The sequence below is a fragment of the Pongo pygmaeus genome, chromosome 1 (genome assembly GCF_028885625.2).
Source record: "Pongo pygmaeus isolate AG05252 chromosome 1, NHGRI_mPonPyg2-v2.0_pri, whole genome shotgun sequence".
Lineage (NCBI taxonomy): Eukaryota > Metazoa > Chordata > Mammalia > Primates > Hominidae > Pongo > Pongo pygmaeus.
In genome coordinates this window covers 7,278,575-7,295,159 of record NC_072373.2, presented here as the reverse complement: position 1 = coordinate 7,295,159, position 16,585 = coordinate 7,278,575, and the positions used below count along the sequence as shown (strand labels likewise).

The 16,585-nt window shown below is 39.1% G+C and overlaps 1 protein-coding gene across 8 annotated transcripts in view; it reads left to right on the top strand.

Moving 5' to 3' along the window:
* WDR64 (WD repeat domain 64) overlaps positions 1-16,585 on the top strand; it is a 150,941-nt gene that overhangs the window by 125,278 nt on the left and 9,078 nt on the right. For 7 of the 8 annotated variants that reach the window (XM_054478906.1, XM_054478925.2, XM_054478931.2 and 4 more), the window contains 4 exons: positions 3,034-3,092; positions 6,300-6,409; positions 10,706-10,891; positions 13,438-13,543. In XM_054478906.1, the coding sequence (XP_054334881.1) occupies positions 3,034-3,092; positions 6,300-6,409; positions 10,706-10,891; positions 13,438-13,543 (461 nt within the window). Of the gene's footprint in view, positions 1-3,033; positions 3,093-6,299; positions 6,410-10,705; positions 10,892-13,437; positions 13,544-16,585 lie in introns of those variants that run through there. The other variant, XR_008501183.1, reaches the window with a different exon arrangement.

The following is a 16,585-nucleotide window of genomic DNA, read 5'->3' as shown; positions in this document are numbered from 1 at the left end:
CTTCCTTTTTCTCTGCCTCAGTAGATGTTAAAAGAACTTCTTTCAGGGCTGCTATCTATTCATTAGATTAAATCAGACACCCTCAGGCATCATTACATCATTAGTTGTTGCCTTTAAAAAAAAAAAAAAAAAAAAAAGAGAGAGACAAGGTCTGACTCTGTGGCCCAGGCTGGAGTGCAGTGGTGTGCTCATAGCTCACTGTCATCTCCAACGCCTGGGTGCAAGTGATCCTTCCACCTCAGCCTCCTGAGTAGCTGAGACTACAGGTGTATGCTTTTTTTTTCCTGTAGAGACAGGTCTTACTTCTTTTTCTATTTTCCTAAAGTAGAAGCATAGATTGTTGATTTTAGATCTTTCTTCCTTTCTAATATATGCATTGAATGCTCTAAGTTTCCATGTGAGAAATGCTCTCACTGCATACCACAAATTTTGATAAGTTGTAATTTCACTTTTTTTTTTTTTTAATTAAGACAGAGTCTCGCTCTATTGCCCAGGTTGGAGTGCAGTGGCACAATCTCGGCTCACCGCAATCTTCACCTCCCAAGTTCAAGCAATTTTCCCACCTCAGCCTTCCAAGTAGCTGGGATTACAGGCACCTGACACCACGGCCGGCTAATTTTTGTATTTTTAGTAGAGACGGGGTTTCACCATGTTGGCCAGGCTGGTTTCGAACTCCCGACCTCAGGTGATCCACCCACCTCAGCCTCCCAATGTGCTGGGATTACAGGAATGAGCCACCATGCCTGGCCTCACCTTTATTTAATACAAAATACTTTTAAATGTCCCTTGAGATTTATTCTTTGACCCAAAGTCAGAAATATTCTACCTAATCTCCAAGTACTTTGGGATTTTCCAGTTGTCTTTCTGTTACTGGTTTCTACTTTAATTCCATTGTGGTCTGAAAACATACATTGTATGATGTCTCTTAAAGTTGTTCAGGTGTGTTCTGTGGTCCAGAACATGGTCTATCTTGGGGAATGTCTACGTGATCTTCAGAAGAATGCGTGTTATGAATGAGTGTGTATGAAGTAATCTATAGATGTCAATTATATTCAGTTTATTGATGGTGCTGTTGATTTTAACTATATCCTTAATGATTTCCTGCCTGCTTAGTCTGCCCATTTTTGATAGAGGGGTGTTGAAGTCTCCAACTATAATAATGGATTCATCTATTTCAACTTGCTGTCCTATAAGTATTTTGATATCTGTTATTAGGGACATACACATTAAGGATGGTCAAATCTTCTTGGAGAACTGACCCTTTTATCATTAGGTAATGCCCTCTGTTTATCCCTGATAAGTTTTATCACTCTGAAGTCTGCTCTGTCTGAAATTAATGCAGCTACACTTGCTTTCTTTTGATTAGTGCTAGCATGGTATACCTTTTTCTATTCCTTCGCTTTTAATCTGTATGTATCTATATTTAAAGTAGGTTTTTTATACACAACATACAGTTGGGTCATGTTTTTAAATTCACTCTGACACTCTCTTTGCTCTAATTGGTGTATTTAGATTGTTGGCATCTAAAGTAATTGATTATTGACATAGTTGAGTTAGTATCTACCATATTTGTTACTATTCTTAATTTGTTGCCCTGGCTCTTTGTTCCTGTTTTTGTCTTCCAGTCTTTTTCTGCCTTTTGTGGTTTTAATTGAGCATTTTGTGTGATTCTATTTTCTCTCCTTTCTTAGCATATTTATTATTATTCTTCCTTTTAAACGTTTTTTAGTGGTTGCCCTAGAGTTTATAATATATATTCACAATTAGCCTGTGCCTATTTTCAAATAATATTATGCCACTTTGTATCTTATAATACCAAAGTATTCCTAATGTCTCTCTTTTATCTCCTGTATAATTACTATCATTCATTTCAAGTATTTATGAGTTATAATGATCAAATATATTGTTGCTATCGTTATTTTTAACAAACCATTATCTGGTAGATCAATTAACAAAAATAAAAGTTTTTATTTTATCTTTACTTATTCCTTGTCTTATGTTCTTACTTTCTTTATGTAGATCTGAGTTTTTTTAACCTATATCATTTTTATTTTTTCTGAACTTCTTTTAACATTTCTTGAAAGGCAGGCCTATTAGTGACAAATTCTCTCAATTTTTGTTTGTCTGAGAAAGTCTTCCTTTCTCTTTTACTTTTGAAGGTTAATTTTGCAAAGTACAGAATTCTAAGTTGGTCGGTTTTTTTCTCTCAACATGTCAAATATTTCACTCCACTCTTCTTGCTTGCATTGCTTCTGATAAGAAGTTTGATGTCATTCTTATGTTTGTTTTCATTTTTTTTTCTCTATCTGGCTTCTTTCAAGACTCTTTTTTATATCTTTGTTTTCCTGCAGTTTAAATAGTTTAAACGTTGAGGTGTAGTCATTGTTGCTCTTTGATATGTAGTTTTTGCAACTATCATTTAAATTGTAGACTGAATATCTCTGTAAGAGTTTGGACTCTGTTTGGTGGTATATTCATTTCCATTACACTGATCTCTAAAAGAACTCTAAGTGGGTGAAGCAATCTCATTAGGACTTATGAAGACAGAAACAAAATAATTTCTACACATAAAAATGAATATAGGCCAGATGTGGAGGCCCACGCCTGTAATCCCAGCACTTTAGGAGGCCAAGGTGGGTGGATCGTCTGAGGTCAGGAGTTCAAGACCAGCCTGCCCAACATGGTGAAACCCCATCTCTACCAAAAATACAAAAAAAAAAAATTAGCCAGGCGTGGTGGCAGGCACCTGTAATCCCAGCTACTCGGGAGGCTGAGGCAGGAGAATTGCTTGAATCCAGGAGGCAGAGGTTGCAGTGAGCCAAGATCATGCCTTTGCACTCCATTCTGGGCTACAGAGCAAGACTCCATCTCAAATAAATAAAAATGAATATGAAATTTCTGCTTTCATTTCTGTTTTCTCAGGTTCTGTTTTATTCAGCATTATAAATACCTAAATCAAAATAACTTTTGGATAGTATTGATTTAGATAACATGATATCTAATTAAAGATTCCAATGTTTAAATTTTATACAGAAGGACATGTTATCCTTTGCAATATTAGCTCTTTCCTGGATCCACCTCATGATGAAAAGGTAAGAACTTCAGTTTTCCACTTTAATGTATGAGTCAGCACATATTTATTGAGCATTTCTCTGTGCTAGACACCATAAAGGATAGAAATACAAGACTCTCTGTTGTCAAGGCACATATACTATTGAAATTGGAGCTACATGACAAATAGGAATGGTCTGCTGGTGAAAAGGGATGAAGAAGTGAGTGAGGGAGAGGGAGTGAGTATGCCAGCCACTGGTCACTTTGCATCTTCTTCATGTTTTGACTTATTTGTGAGAATTCATATAGCAACCCAGAGTTAGAAAAAGTTCGTAGATATATAGTCCTCCACAGTCAGTTTCTATATCTTATTCTTTATCAGATATTCCATAACCTTCCTTGCAAACCTAGTGCAGAACCATTCAAGAAATTTTTTCTTATTTCTAGTCTAAATTCTTCCTAACATTAAAGCACATTTTATTCCATTTTTTAAAATATTATACCAAGGAACAGCTATTTTAGCATAGCTCTATTTTTCTTTAACACATCAAATCAAAAGCTAAATATTAGCTTAAATACTTTTTTTTGGATCACAAGTATTAACAAGGGGTTTATGTTGATTAGGATTTGATTCCTTGCAAAGTGTCTCAGAATAATTATTGTTTCAAATATTGTTTCATTTGATTAATGGAGTTTTCTTTTTGTTTCAGAGAATCTATTCTAACTCTTTTAAGGTTTCAGTATTCAACTTTAGTTTGACTATCTCCACCTGCAGAGGGTAAATCAGAGAATAGCTTGCCAAGGAGCACATAGACAGTTAGTGATGAAGTCAGGGCCAGGGCCAGGGTTCTGATTGCTAATCCAATACTCTTTCCGTATATAATATTTATGCTATCGAACGAAAAACAATAAGGTTCAAACAACTTGGGAAACACGAAGTTTCATTTACCAGTAACTATAAATTGCTTATAATGAAGACATACTGCAAGCTGAACAAAAACAAACCGTATGCTTGAACCATATATAGATGAAAAGTTATGTAATTGTTTTATGCTACTGCTGATGATTATTATATTGTATTATTAATTTTAACAGATAAAATGTCATCAAAGCCTACAGTTTTGCAAACGGAATTGCTATAAACCAGCAACCGAGGTCTTTCAAACTTCAGAGAAAATCTTCAAAACAAAGTTATAGAATAATATTGAGTTATAAAAATAGTAGAAATAATTTGAAAGCATTTTCACAAATTTAAAATTAGAGAATCTTTAGTAACTTATTTTAAATTCTTTCATATTCAACTTCATTTCAACCTTTTCTGTACTCAGGCAATGGAATCATGCCATTTGTACATGGCTGCCTATTTATAAATATACAACAGAACCACAGAACCTGGCTATAAAATGCCTCATTATTACATATATCAACATATACCAATGCTTAAACCAGGTCCGGCTATAGATTACAACTGCAATGAATACCTAATAGGTCAGTCTAGAAAAAAAGGTTAATCTTGTTCTCTCCCGATATTACTGATAAAAAAAGAAGTTCCATGGTATACAGACATTCTGAAAGATAAGTCGAAACCTCTCCACAGAAAGAGAGACCACACATACAACTACATATACACACATACATAAAGGACAATCTTAGTTTCTAATTGCAGGTTTCAATCCGTTAAGGGGTCATGAAATCAATTAAATTAGTCATAACCAGTATTTTTATAAAAATAGAAGAGAATGGAATACAATACAGTAGAACAGAATAGATCATATTGATGTACATTTCACATAGGTGAAGTATCCTTTTGTGAAACTTGTTTCAGACATATGTGCAAGTATATGTATATGTTCACTGGGTCATGAAGCAAAATGTATATCTTACTATAAATACAGTCAGTGTTAGAGAATGCCATCCTAGGGCAGAGAAAGAAACCTTGAATGACCAGATATTCTTGAATAGCTTTGAGACAATAAGAAGTAGGCCAGACACAGTGGCTCACGCCTGTAATCCCAGCACTTTGGGAGGCTGAGGCAGGCAGATCACGAGGTCAAGAAATTAAGACCATCCTGGCCAACATGGTGAAACCCCGTCTCTACTAAAAATACAAAAAAAATTAGCTGGGCGTGGTGGCACGTGCCGGTAGTCACAGCTACTCAGGAGGCTGAGGCAGGAGAATCACTTGAACCCAGGAGGCAGAGGTTGCAGTGAGCCGAGATCACGCCACTGCACTGCAGCCTGGCAACAGAGCAAGACTCCGTCTCAAAAGAAAAAAAAAGAAATAGGAGTCCAGATTTTACTTTGGCTCTCTAAAAACAACCAGAGGGAATTGAGTCAGAAGGCCGACAAATTTAGGAGGAATTGTGCCTACCCTTTGTTAAAGCCTAAATAAATAGAAGACTCGTAGGAGAACTCTAAGCTGCCAGGACTGTCATCACATTACACTTCTAGGTAAATGACCCAGGACAAAGTAAGGTGTTAGTCCGGGTTTATCAATAATAAAGAGGGAATATACTCACAGGGGGTGTGACTGCAGAGCAAGCTCTCCACTTAACAACTCTAGTTCACACAATTCAGGAATGTCTCCCGAGGCCCATGAGAGGTCCTAAACTTGAGGCTAGCCACATCCTGAAGAAACGTAAACAATCAAGCCTCATGATTTTTTTCTTTTCTACTCCTGTGACAGATGATTCATGATGTTTTTGAAAGAGAATGAGCTGAGTTTTATTCTTTTCATTAACTACTTATAGCATATATCTCCCATCCCACACTCCCCCCAAAAGAACAAAACAGCCAGTTCTATCTCTAGATAAAATCTGAACACAGGAAAAGTCTTTTTGCCAATCTCCCCTTTAGCTTTTACCTTCCAGCTCTGTTTCCTTCTATTCTTGATTATATTTACTTTCAGTCCCCCTCCAACCTTCTCCTAAAGCATCTCTTTCCTCTAGTCATCTGCTAATCATCAATTAAATGAATTGCTAATTCTCAGTTACATGATAAATTGTCAGAGACATAAGATACTTCCTCTCCCAGGGAGATGTATGAATTAATAAGTCTTTAAAAACAGGACTTCTGGTATCCCAATAAGCAAGAGAAGAGCTAATTGGGGGCAAGGACTTAATCATCTAGCACAGATGTCTACATCTTCCACTCATAAGCCTGGCTCAATGAGAAATGATTTTCTTGAAGATTACATTTTGACTAGCATATACTTATTCCAAGGAATATGCCTTGTTTTTGCTATCTAGAAATTCAAGCAGCTGCTTTCCTGGCGTGCTCATTCTTTGGAAATTATTCAAGTAATCTATGTAGAAGAAAAACAAGTGGTACTTACTGCCTCCATCGATGGCTCAGTAAGGTAGGCCAAGATGGCATCATACTGTGAATTCAGTACTGTGAGCATGAGAGGTAAAGGATTTTAAGCTAAAGTTGAAGTATATACTTCAAATGCAATCTTGGTAAACTGATTTAAATAAATAAGTAAATAGATGACACAAAAGGACTTTGAAAAGATGGCCACTGATTTGGAGTTCTTTTTCATGACCAAGGAAATGAGATGTCATGTTCATCTATGTTAAAAGGTATCACAAATGCTTTTGATAAAAGTGAAGTTTTTTTTGTAGAATTATTTCAAAGAATTAAGCAAGATAGGTATGTCAGAGAGTTAGACCCAAGTCATAGAGGGGGGGCTCAGAATCAGGAGTCATAGAAAAGTAATAGAAAAGAGCAACTGATGCTCAGAAAAGTGGGTAAGCTAATTATTTCATTGACACTGCGATGGATTTTGCAAAGCCTATTGTTTTCAGTGACCTAGATAATGCTAAGTACCTATACACAAAATGCTAAAGACACATACACATATAAAGAGAAAGAAAGGAAATGTCATGGCATTTCTAGAAACAAATTTCTGCATATTGAAATGTCTTAAAATCATGGTAATGAATTATCCCCTTAAAAGAACGAAGTTAGGTAAGATTAAGAGAGGTAGAGAGGCTTTGAAGTATATTAGGGAGTTTCAGTGTAATCAAAACCAAAAGGAAGGAATATTTTGTGTTGCATAAAAGCTGCTGGACTGAAATTCAAGAGAGCCTAGCTAACTGTGTGGGCTTGAGGCTAGAGAGTTAGAAAGACCAAAGCCACAGAGTGTCCAGGAGGCACTGAAAAGAACTTGGATCTTTCCCCTGAAAGAAATAGCCACTGCACAGAATTTTACGTGGGGGAGTAATATGACCTGATTTATATTTTTGGAAGGTAATGGGTGGGGAATAGATTGCAGGGCAGCAAAAGTGGGAGCAAAGAGATCGGTTTGAAGTCCAGGGTGAATGTAGTGGCTTGGATTAGAGGAGTGGTAACAGTCTGGAAATAAGTGGTTTAGATTTGATGATAGCTATCCAGAAGGTAAAATCAAGAAGACACGAACTGTAACTCAAAGGGGAGGTAAGTGATAAATGTCAAGAATGACACCTGGTTTATGCAACTAGGTGAATGTTGGAACCACTCATTAAGATACAGGGCTCTAAAAGAGGAAAATGTTTAGAATGTGGAAGGATAAAGAGCTTTAGAATGTTGAATTCAAGATGAATCTTTGGGAGTAAGGTCCTATTTGGAGGCAAAAGGTCAGAGTTACTTCCTCTGTAAGAAAGGACATCTGGGCTGGGCGTGGTGGCTCACGCCTGTAATCCCAGCACTTTGGGAGGCCGAGGCGGGTGGATCACGAGGTCAGGAGTTGGAGACCAGCCTAACCAACTGGCGAAACCCTGTCTCTACTAAAAATACGAAAATTAGCCGGGCGTGGTGGCATGCGCCTGTAATCCCAGCTACTTAGGAGGCTGAGGCAAGAGAATCACTTGAACCTGGGAGGCGGAGATTGTAGTGAGCCAACATCACGCCACTGCACTCCAGCCTGGGTGACAGAGCGAGACTCTGTCTCAAAAAAAAAAAGAAAAAAAAGAAAGGACATCTGCTGTTTTATTTGCAGGAAAGAGTAAGAACATTAAATGTCATTATTATAGATGTTTTTAACAACTCAGTCCCTTGGTCTCTGCTCCAGCTTATTTTCAGCTACCTATGAGCAGAAGTGTTCATTTGAGTTTGTAACACACACACAGATGCACACACATGGCACAACCACATATGTACATGCCACTGTTGTTGTAAGGTATTCCTTGCTTGTCTTGGTCTGTTCAGGCAGCTGTAACAAAATACCTTAGACTGGGTAATTTATAAACAACAGAAATTTATTGCTCACTGTTCTGAAGTCTGGGATGTGCAAGATCAAGGTGCTGGCAGATTCAGTGTCTACTGAGGTCTTGCTCTCTGCTTCATAAATGATGCCCTCTAGCTGTGTCCTTACATGGTGAAAGAGGCAAACAAGCTCCCTCGGGCCTCTTTTTAAAAGACACTAATTCCATTTATGAAGGCTGAGCCCTTGTGACCTAAGCATGTCCCATTTCACATCAATATCACCACTTTGGGGATTAAGTTTCAACATATGAATTTGGCAGGGGGACAAAAACATTCACGCCATAGCACTGCTCACTCCAGTTATCCTTGGCATGGAGAAATTAATTTTATGATTTCTTACAGTGAAATTCTCCCTAGATACTCAGTTCAAAGTGCCTAGATCTATTAATAGCTACCTCAGAACACAACTGTCTTCATAACCAAGCCATGTCCCTTTGCTAATACTCACTGCCACTCTCTAAAGAGTTAGGCAGTTTCAACATTCTAAATCTTGTTTGTCAAAAAGATGAGATTTTTAAATATGAAACAAACATAATTAAGGCTGAACTCTGGGATACAGGATGGGTGATCAGTTTGTAGACAGAAGTTCAGGAAGGCAAAGTGGGGCTCAAGGTAGCTAAGGTTCTATATCTGAGGCCCAGGAAACCAAGCTGGGAAGCAGGATCAGTTATTTGGGAGAGCTCCACACATAGCAGGAAACAAGGAGACTACAATCTCTTCAGTCCTGCCTAAAGCAGAATAAATTTAGAATTGTTCCGAAGTTAGCCCCTCACCCTTCTAATTTTTACTATTAAAGGGCTGGTCTATTTCTCTTTGGTAAAGGTTCTGGCCAGGCCACGACATTTTTATAATGCTGGAGAATTAATACATGGAAGGGATAGAAGATGCTCATGTTAATTCCCCAGGACACTGTCAAGTGGGAGAAGTCCCAAACAGATACCTCTGTTTCTGCCTCCTTCTCAACATCTACCTCTCTGAGGTGGGAGGCTATTCAGACTCTGCAGAATCTACTCTTAGTTTCTTTAGCTTGCTTGCCCTCCTCCTTTTAGGTCATTGCTGCAGGGCTCATGATGATGATTGCCATCGTTTGCCACTCTGAGGTTGAAATCAAGAAATAAAAGGAAGATCTTCCAAATACTATTTTATGTTCCCATATGGCCTAGGGCACACACTCCTGCTAATAATACTCTGTATTACTTTAAACCACATGGGCTGTTTAGAGGGACCTCTTGGAGTGAAGTGATAGTGAAACAAGGCATATGGGTAACGAGTCACATCTCTTGCCATCCTATTTCAGAACTCAGTTGTAAAAATTAGCAGGGTATTTGCACAATAGTAGCAGCTGTGGATGGAGGTTGAGGAGAATTTGATAATAGTAAAAGCAGCATGAGATCTCTCCTCCCTTAAGTTTGGTTGATGCTGATTTGAAAAGTAGCCAGCTGAGATACAGCCCATTCTAAGGCCTAATTCAATGAATACACTGTTAGTCACCAAGTGTTCTGATTAGCTTGAACGGGCAGTGTTATTTTCCCAAAAGAAAATAGAAAGAAAGCAAATGTGGTATACACACAACATGGAATACTAAGCATCCATAAAAAAGAACGAGATCATGTCTCTTGCAGGGACATGGATGGAGCTAGAGGCCATTACCCTTAGCAACCAAATGCGGTTTTATTATCCTGAAATAACCCTGCCCATTTGTTTTCTGGCTTCGATAAACGGGTGTCGTAAGTACAGATTCAAACTAATATTTCCCAAAAAGTTTGCAGACTACAGTCTAACTGATAAAAATGTTGGCTGGAGGCCGGGCACAGTGGCTCACACCTGTAATCCCAGCACTTTGAGAGGCCGAGGCAGGTGGATCACGAGGTCAGAAGATCGAGACCATCCTAGCTAACACAGTGAAACCCCATCTCTACTAAAAATACAAAAAAAAAAAAAAAAATGTTGGCCGGACATGGTGGCTCATGCCTATAATCCTAGCAGTTTGGGAGGCCAGAGTGGGCAGATCACATAAGGTCAGGAGTTCAAGACCAGCCTGGCCAAAGTGGTGAAACCCCATCTCTACTAAAAATACAAGAATTAGCCAAGTATGGTGGTGGGCTTCTGTAATCTCAGCTACTCGGGAAGCTGAGGCAGGAGAATCACTTGAACCCAGGAGGCAGAGGTTGCAGTGAGGCGAGATCATGCCATTGCACTCTAGCCTGGGCGACAAGAGCAAAACTCCATCTCAAAAAAAAAAAAGTTTACATTATGATTAGCTCCACAATATTTAATAGAAAGAGTCTTGAACTCAAGTAAAAAAATCCTTGATGGACCAGCGCAAATTTACATAAACCATCTAATGAACAGAATAACTTTGACCGAATTTTCCAGTTACTTTTTCCTCCCTTCCTTTTCCTTCCCTCAGGCTCTGGCATGCCCTCAATGGGCATTATTGTGGATATTTTGGACAGCGAAGGCTCTTTGAATTATCACAGACAAGTGATTTCATTTTGCCTTGTGATGTTACTGAATATCCCGTAGAAATAAAAGAAGAAAGCAAGTTCACAGAGAAGCAAAAATATGAATATCCTCTGATATTTGACCGGGAAAAGTAAGATCATTAGCTCTTCTTTAGATAAGCATACAAGAATCAAACTGTTGAGATGCTGTGGCACTGTCCTTGAGATGGAGAATTCAAGGCATGAGGCCCAGAACTTTTCAATAATTTTGTAATCCAGTGGAAGGGAGATGTATGTAAACAGAGCTATAATTGGTAGTACTTCTGGGAACATCTGATTCTTAAGACAGTAACAGAAGGGCAAATAGGATTTAACCAAAGAAGACCAAAGGTGCAATAACTTGTTAGTGGGGAAAATTTGAGCATGCTTAAAGGCATAGGGGAGGAAGGATAGAGTACAGAATGTGAGAGAGAAGCTATTTTCCACTTTTACAATCTTCAATCCTGGATTTAGATGTCATTTGTTATAATGGAAAAGATCAGTACTCTGAGTTTTCAATATTAGTGCAGCTCAACCCTAGATGGTGAATGTCATAATGTCCAGCCTTCAGGGGACCAGACCTGCCTGGACTGGTTACATCTCACAGACCAGCACTAAGGGAGCCAAGGAAGATGAGTCCAAATGGAAAGAATCAGAGAGGGATATCAAAGCTAAAGTCCTTTAGGGAAATCCCAAGTGCACTCAAGGCTGGAAAGACCCAATGTCATTACCTAATTCAAAAGATGTTAGAAGGGTTCTAAATAGGAATTGAAGCTAAAAATCAGAAGCCACACAGGATTTGGATCAAAGCAGGAACAATTTGAAAACAATCAAGAAGGGTTCCACGTGACCCCATCAGAGTGTTCAAGGACTACTTTGGCCAGTAAGGAGCACTGGAGAAGAGGCTGGCTGAGATGGAAGAGGTGGTGTAGTAAGCCAAGCTCCAAGATGCAGTAAAGTTTACCAAGCAAAGTTGCTCAGTTTTACTTTGGGCAATTGCTTAGCCTTGAATGTTCATATATCCTAGTACTTAAGACAGGATTCTAATTTGTCCATATGCGTCTTCTTCTCTATACTGTGAGTTCCTTGAAGACTAGGACCTTGTTTTATATATCTTTGTATAAAACAGTTCATAGCTCAGTGCTCACCACACAGCAGGCACTCAAAAGATATTTGTGGAACTAATAAAGAATGACTAATTGAGAATATCACAAGCAGAGGGACCAGATGTGAATGGTAGACACAGAAGCATGAAAGGGCATGGTACATACAGGACAGCTTTAGTGTAGGAGATGTGCTCATGTTATGTTGTTATTGCTCAATAATTATGGCTTATCTGTAGCAAAATGGGCCTTCTTCTGTAGAATGACTTCATCTCAGGACATAGTATTTCTTGTCTTTTGAAAACGTTAAACAGAAATATCATTCAACCCAGCAATCTCATTACTTGGTATGTACCCAAAGGAATATAAATCATTCTACTATAAAGATACATGCATGTGTATGTTCATTGCAGCACTATTCACAACAGCAAAGACATGGAATCAACCTAGGTGTGCATCAGTGGTAGACTGGATAAAGAAAGTGTGGTACATATACACCACGAAATACTATGCACCCATAAAAAAGAATGAGATCATATCCTTTGCAGGAACATGAATGGAGCTGGAGGCTATTATCCTTAGCAAACTAATGCAAGAACAGAAAACCTAATACTGCATGTTCTCACTTATAAGTGGGAGCTAAATGATGAGAACAAGTGGACACACAGAGGGGAACAACACACACTGGGGCCTACTTGAGGGTGGAGGGTGGGAGGAGGGAGAGGATCAGGAAAAATAACTAATGGGTACTAGACTTAATACCTGGGTGATGAAATATCTGTGTAACAAACCCCCATGACACAAGTTTACCGAAATAACAAACCTGCACATGTACCACTGAACTTAAATAAAAGTTAAAAAAAATAGTTATGACTTTCTAAATATATACATAATTAAGTTTTGACTATAGGGGAAGCCTCCTTGAATCATACAGAAGTCAAGCACTGGTCTTGTAAAAGAGGTTTCCTAGTTCCTAATATAGAGTTTCCCCTCCCACCCCCCAAGGGCTATTAGTGAATTTAAATACATGAAATGGCCGGTCATGGTGGCTCAGGCCTGTAATCCCAGCACTTTAGGAGGCTGAGGCAGGCAGATCACTTGAGGTCAGGAGTTCGAGACCAGCCTGGCCAACATGGTGAAACCCCATCTTTACTAAAAATATAAAAATTAGCCGGGCGTGGTGACGTGCACCTGTAATCCCAGCTACTTGGGAGGCTGAAGCACAAGAATCACTTGAACCTGGGAGGCGGAGGTTGCAGTGAGCCGAGATTGCACTACTACACTCCATACTGGGTGACGCAGCGAGACCGTGTCTCAAAAAATATAAAAATAAATAAATGGAATGTTCTGGTTGAGTACGAGTTGCTGTCGTTTCTATAGAGGAATATTTGGGAAACCAAGTGGTATAAGAGTTGGGTGCAGAGATACTGTCATCGGGACTGATGCCATAGGAACCAAGAAATGTGGGCACCAGAGAAGGACATAATGGATCTTTGTTTAGCTGGCAGAGAATAAAAGGTATGGGTATGTACTTATTCTTGTATCTTTATATGCAGATGGAGAAAAATGAGCTCAATGTCTTTACTTTTCAAACGCACACCTCCCAAGGCCTTTGAAGTGGAACAGGATTTCAAGTTTTTCAAGTCTCTTTCTTCTCCTAAGGTAGCTTAAAAAAAAAAAAAAAAAAAAGAAATGGCAACAACAACAAAACGTTTGCTTTTGTTTTTCTGAATTCAAGTATGTCCAGTAATATAACATATTAATTTTTTATTGATGGTATTACAAATTACCATAAACTTGGTGGCTTAAACAATACAAATTAATTATCTCACAATTTTGGAGGCCAAAAGTTCTACATGGGGGCTATACTGAGGTGTCACCTGAGCTGAGTTTCTTTCTGGAGGCTGTAAGAGAGAAGCCCGTATTCCTTAGCTTGTGGCTCCCTTCCTTCATCTTCAAAGCCAGCAATGGGCCAGATACGGTGGCTCACCTCTGTAATCTCAGAACTTTGGGAGGCCGAGGTGTGTGGATCACCTGAAGTCAGGAGTTTGAGACCAGCCTGATCAACATGGCGAAACTCCATCTCTATTAAAAGTAAAAAAATCAGCCAGGCATGGTGATAAGCGCCTGTAGTCCCAGCTACTCAGGAGGCTGAGGCATGAGAATCGCTTGAACCCAAGAGGCAGGGGTTGCAGTGAGCTAAGATCTTGCAGTGAGCTGAGATCGCACCGCTGCACTCCAGCCTTGGCAACATAGCAAGACTCCCTCTCAAAAAAAAAATAAAATAAAAGCCAGAAATGTGTCCCCTCTCTGACCATGTGGTCACATAGCTCTCTGACCCAGCAGGAAAAATTATCTGCTTTTCAATATTTATGTGGGCCGGGCACAGTGGCCTGTAAACCCATCATGTTGGGAGGTCAAGGTGGAAAGATCCCTAGAGTCCAGGAGTTCAAGACCAGTCTAGGCAACATAGTGCGACTATGTCTCTATTAAAAAATTGTTTTAAGAGTAGCTGGGCATGGTGACAGTCCACCTGTGGTCCTAGCTAGTTGGGAGGCTGAGGTGGGAGGATCCCTTGAGCCCAGGAATTTGAGGTTACAGTGAGCTATGATCCCACCACTTCACTCTAGCTTGGGCGAAAGAGTGAGACCCTGTCTGGGGGGGGGAAAAAAAAGAAGAAACAACAAAAGATTAAAGTGATTAGACTTGGCTTATCTAGATAATACAGCATAATATGCTTGTCTCAAGGTTCTTAACATGAATCATATCTGCAAAGTCTCTTTTGCCAAGTAAAGCAATAGATTCACAAGTTAAGAAGTAGGAGAAAAGGATGTGGTCATCTTTGGTAGCCGTTCTTCTACCTTTCACAGACAGACATGTTTTTCCTCTGTGCAGAATTAAGAGAGAAAAGTGTACTGCTGTTCATTCTATTTCTAATTTTAACACTTCTAGAGAACAGATATAAAATGATTCTTTAGGCTAAGGTCTAGCATTAATAAAAATGATTTCCTCAAGGTTTTCCACAAAATAAACCAAAAGAACCTTTCTAAATGTATCTCCCATTACCAACCTACGGTTATCCCACCCTCTACAAATCACACTAATTACTGTTTCCTGAGCATTCCTCTCTGTCTTCTGCCCTACAATTTAGTTCCCCTGGGATGTCCTTGCCATATCTATAATCTCTTCCATCTGTCCAAGTCCACCCTATCTTTGTAATACATAGGAAGGTTAGTATACAGGGGCTGGGTGCGGTGGCTCACGCCTGTAATCCCAGCATTGTGGGAGGCCGAGGTGGGTGGATCACGAGGTCAGGAGATCGAGACCATCCTGACTAACATGGTGAAACCCCGTCTCTACTAAAAATACAAAAAAACAGTGGGACATGGTGGTGTGCACCTGTAGTCCCAGCTACTCAGGAGGCTGAGGCAGGAGAATCGCTTGAACCCAGGAGTGCAGTGAGCTGAGATCGTGCCACTGCACTCCAACCTGGGCGACAGAGTGAGACTCTGTCTCAAAAAATAAATAAATAAATAAAAATAAAATAAAAATTTAAAAAGGTTAGTATACAGGATATGGAAAGAACTCCTAAAATCAGCGAGGAAAAAAGAGACAATTCCACAAAATAGTTTAAAATAAAGTGGCTGAGCAAGATGGCAGAGGAGGACTCTATAGGAGCCCTTCCTCCACAGAAGCCAGATTGACAAATACCAAAAAGTCTGAAAGTATCAAGGGTTGGTGTTTTGTGGCACAATCAGAACACTAATCTGCTGATGGTAGTGGTGTAAATTGGTAGAACCACTGTGGAAAGTAATGTGGCATTATCTAGTAAAGATGAAAATAGGCCTATCCTATTAAATGTATACCTTAGGGAAACTTGAACATCTCCTTAGGAGACAGGTACAAGAATGCTCAGAGAAGTGCAGTTTGCAATAGCAAATCCCGAAAGCAGCCTAAGTGCTCATCAACAGGATAATGAGCAAATCAATTATGACATACTCATAAACTGGAATACTATAGACCTGTGAAAATAAATGAACGAGAGTAACACTCATCTACAGGAATGATGGTTTGAAGCAACTATTGAATGAGAACAATTTTGCATAAGTATATCCATAACAATTTCATTTATGTAACAGTCAAAAACAGGCAAAACGAAACAAAATGTTGTTTGGGCAGGAAACATGTATAAGGTAAAATTATATAAACAAAAGCAAGAGAATTAAAAACGCAAAATTCTGGATTGCCATTTATGTCTGAGGGTAGATGAGCAGGAGTGAGGTGAAGGAGAGCTTCACATACAGAGCTCAAAGTTGGGGGTGTTGTTCCAATTTGTAAAACAGGGCAGCAGATCCACAAGCGTTCACTGAATGTTCAGTATGTCATTATCCTTTAACAGTATCTACCTTCAAAGTTGGGGGTGTTGTTCCAATTTGTAAAACAGACAGCAGATCCACAAATGTCCAGTATGTCCTGAATGTTCAGTATATCATTATTCTTTAACAGTATCTACCTCATATTTAATAAATATTTAATCTTCAATTCTTTTCAAATGAAACAATTTTCAAAAACTTTACCTTTCTGTCCAAATGGAGCTCAGGTACCTTCTTTTCCCTGAAGACAGGGTGCTAAGGAGGGAAGCCACAGGGTGTGGAGTCTAACAGACTTCGGTTTAATTTTAGATAAGTTCGTTCTTTCTTTCCT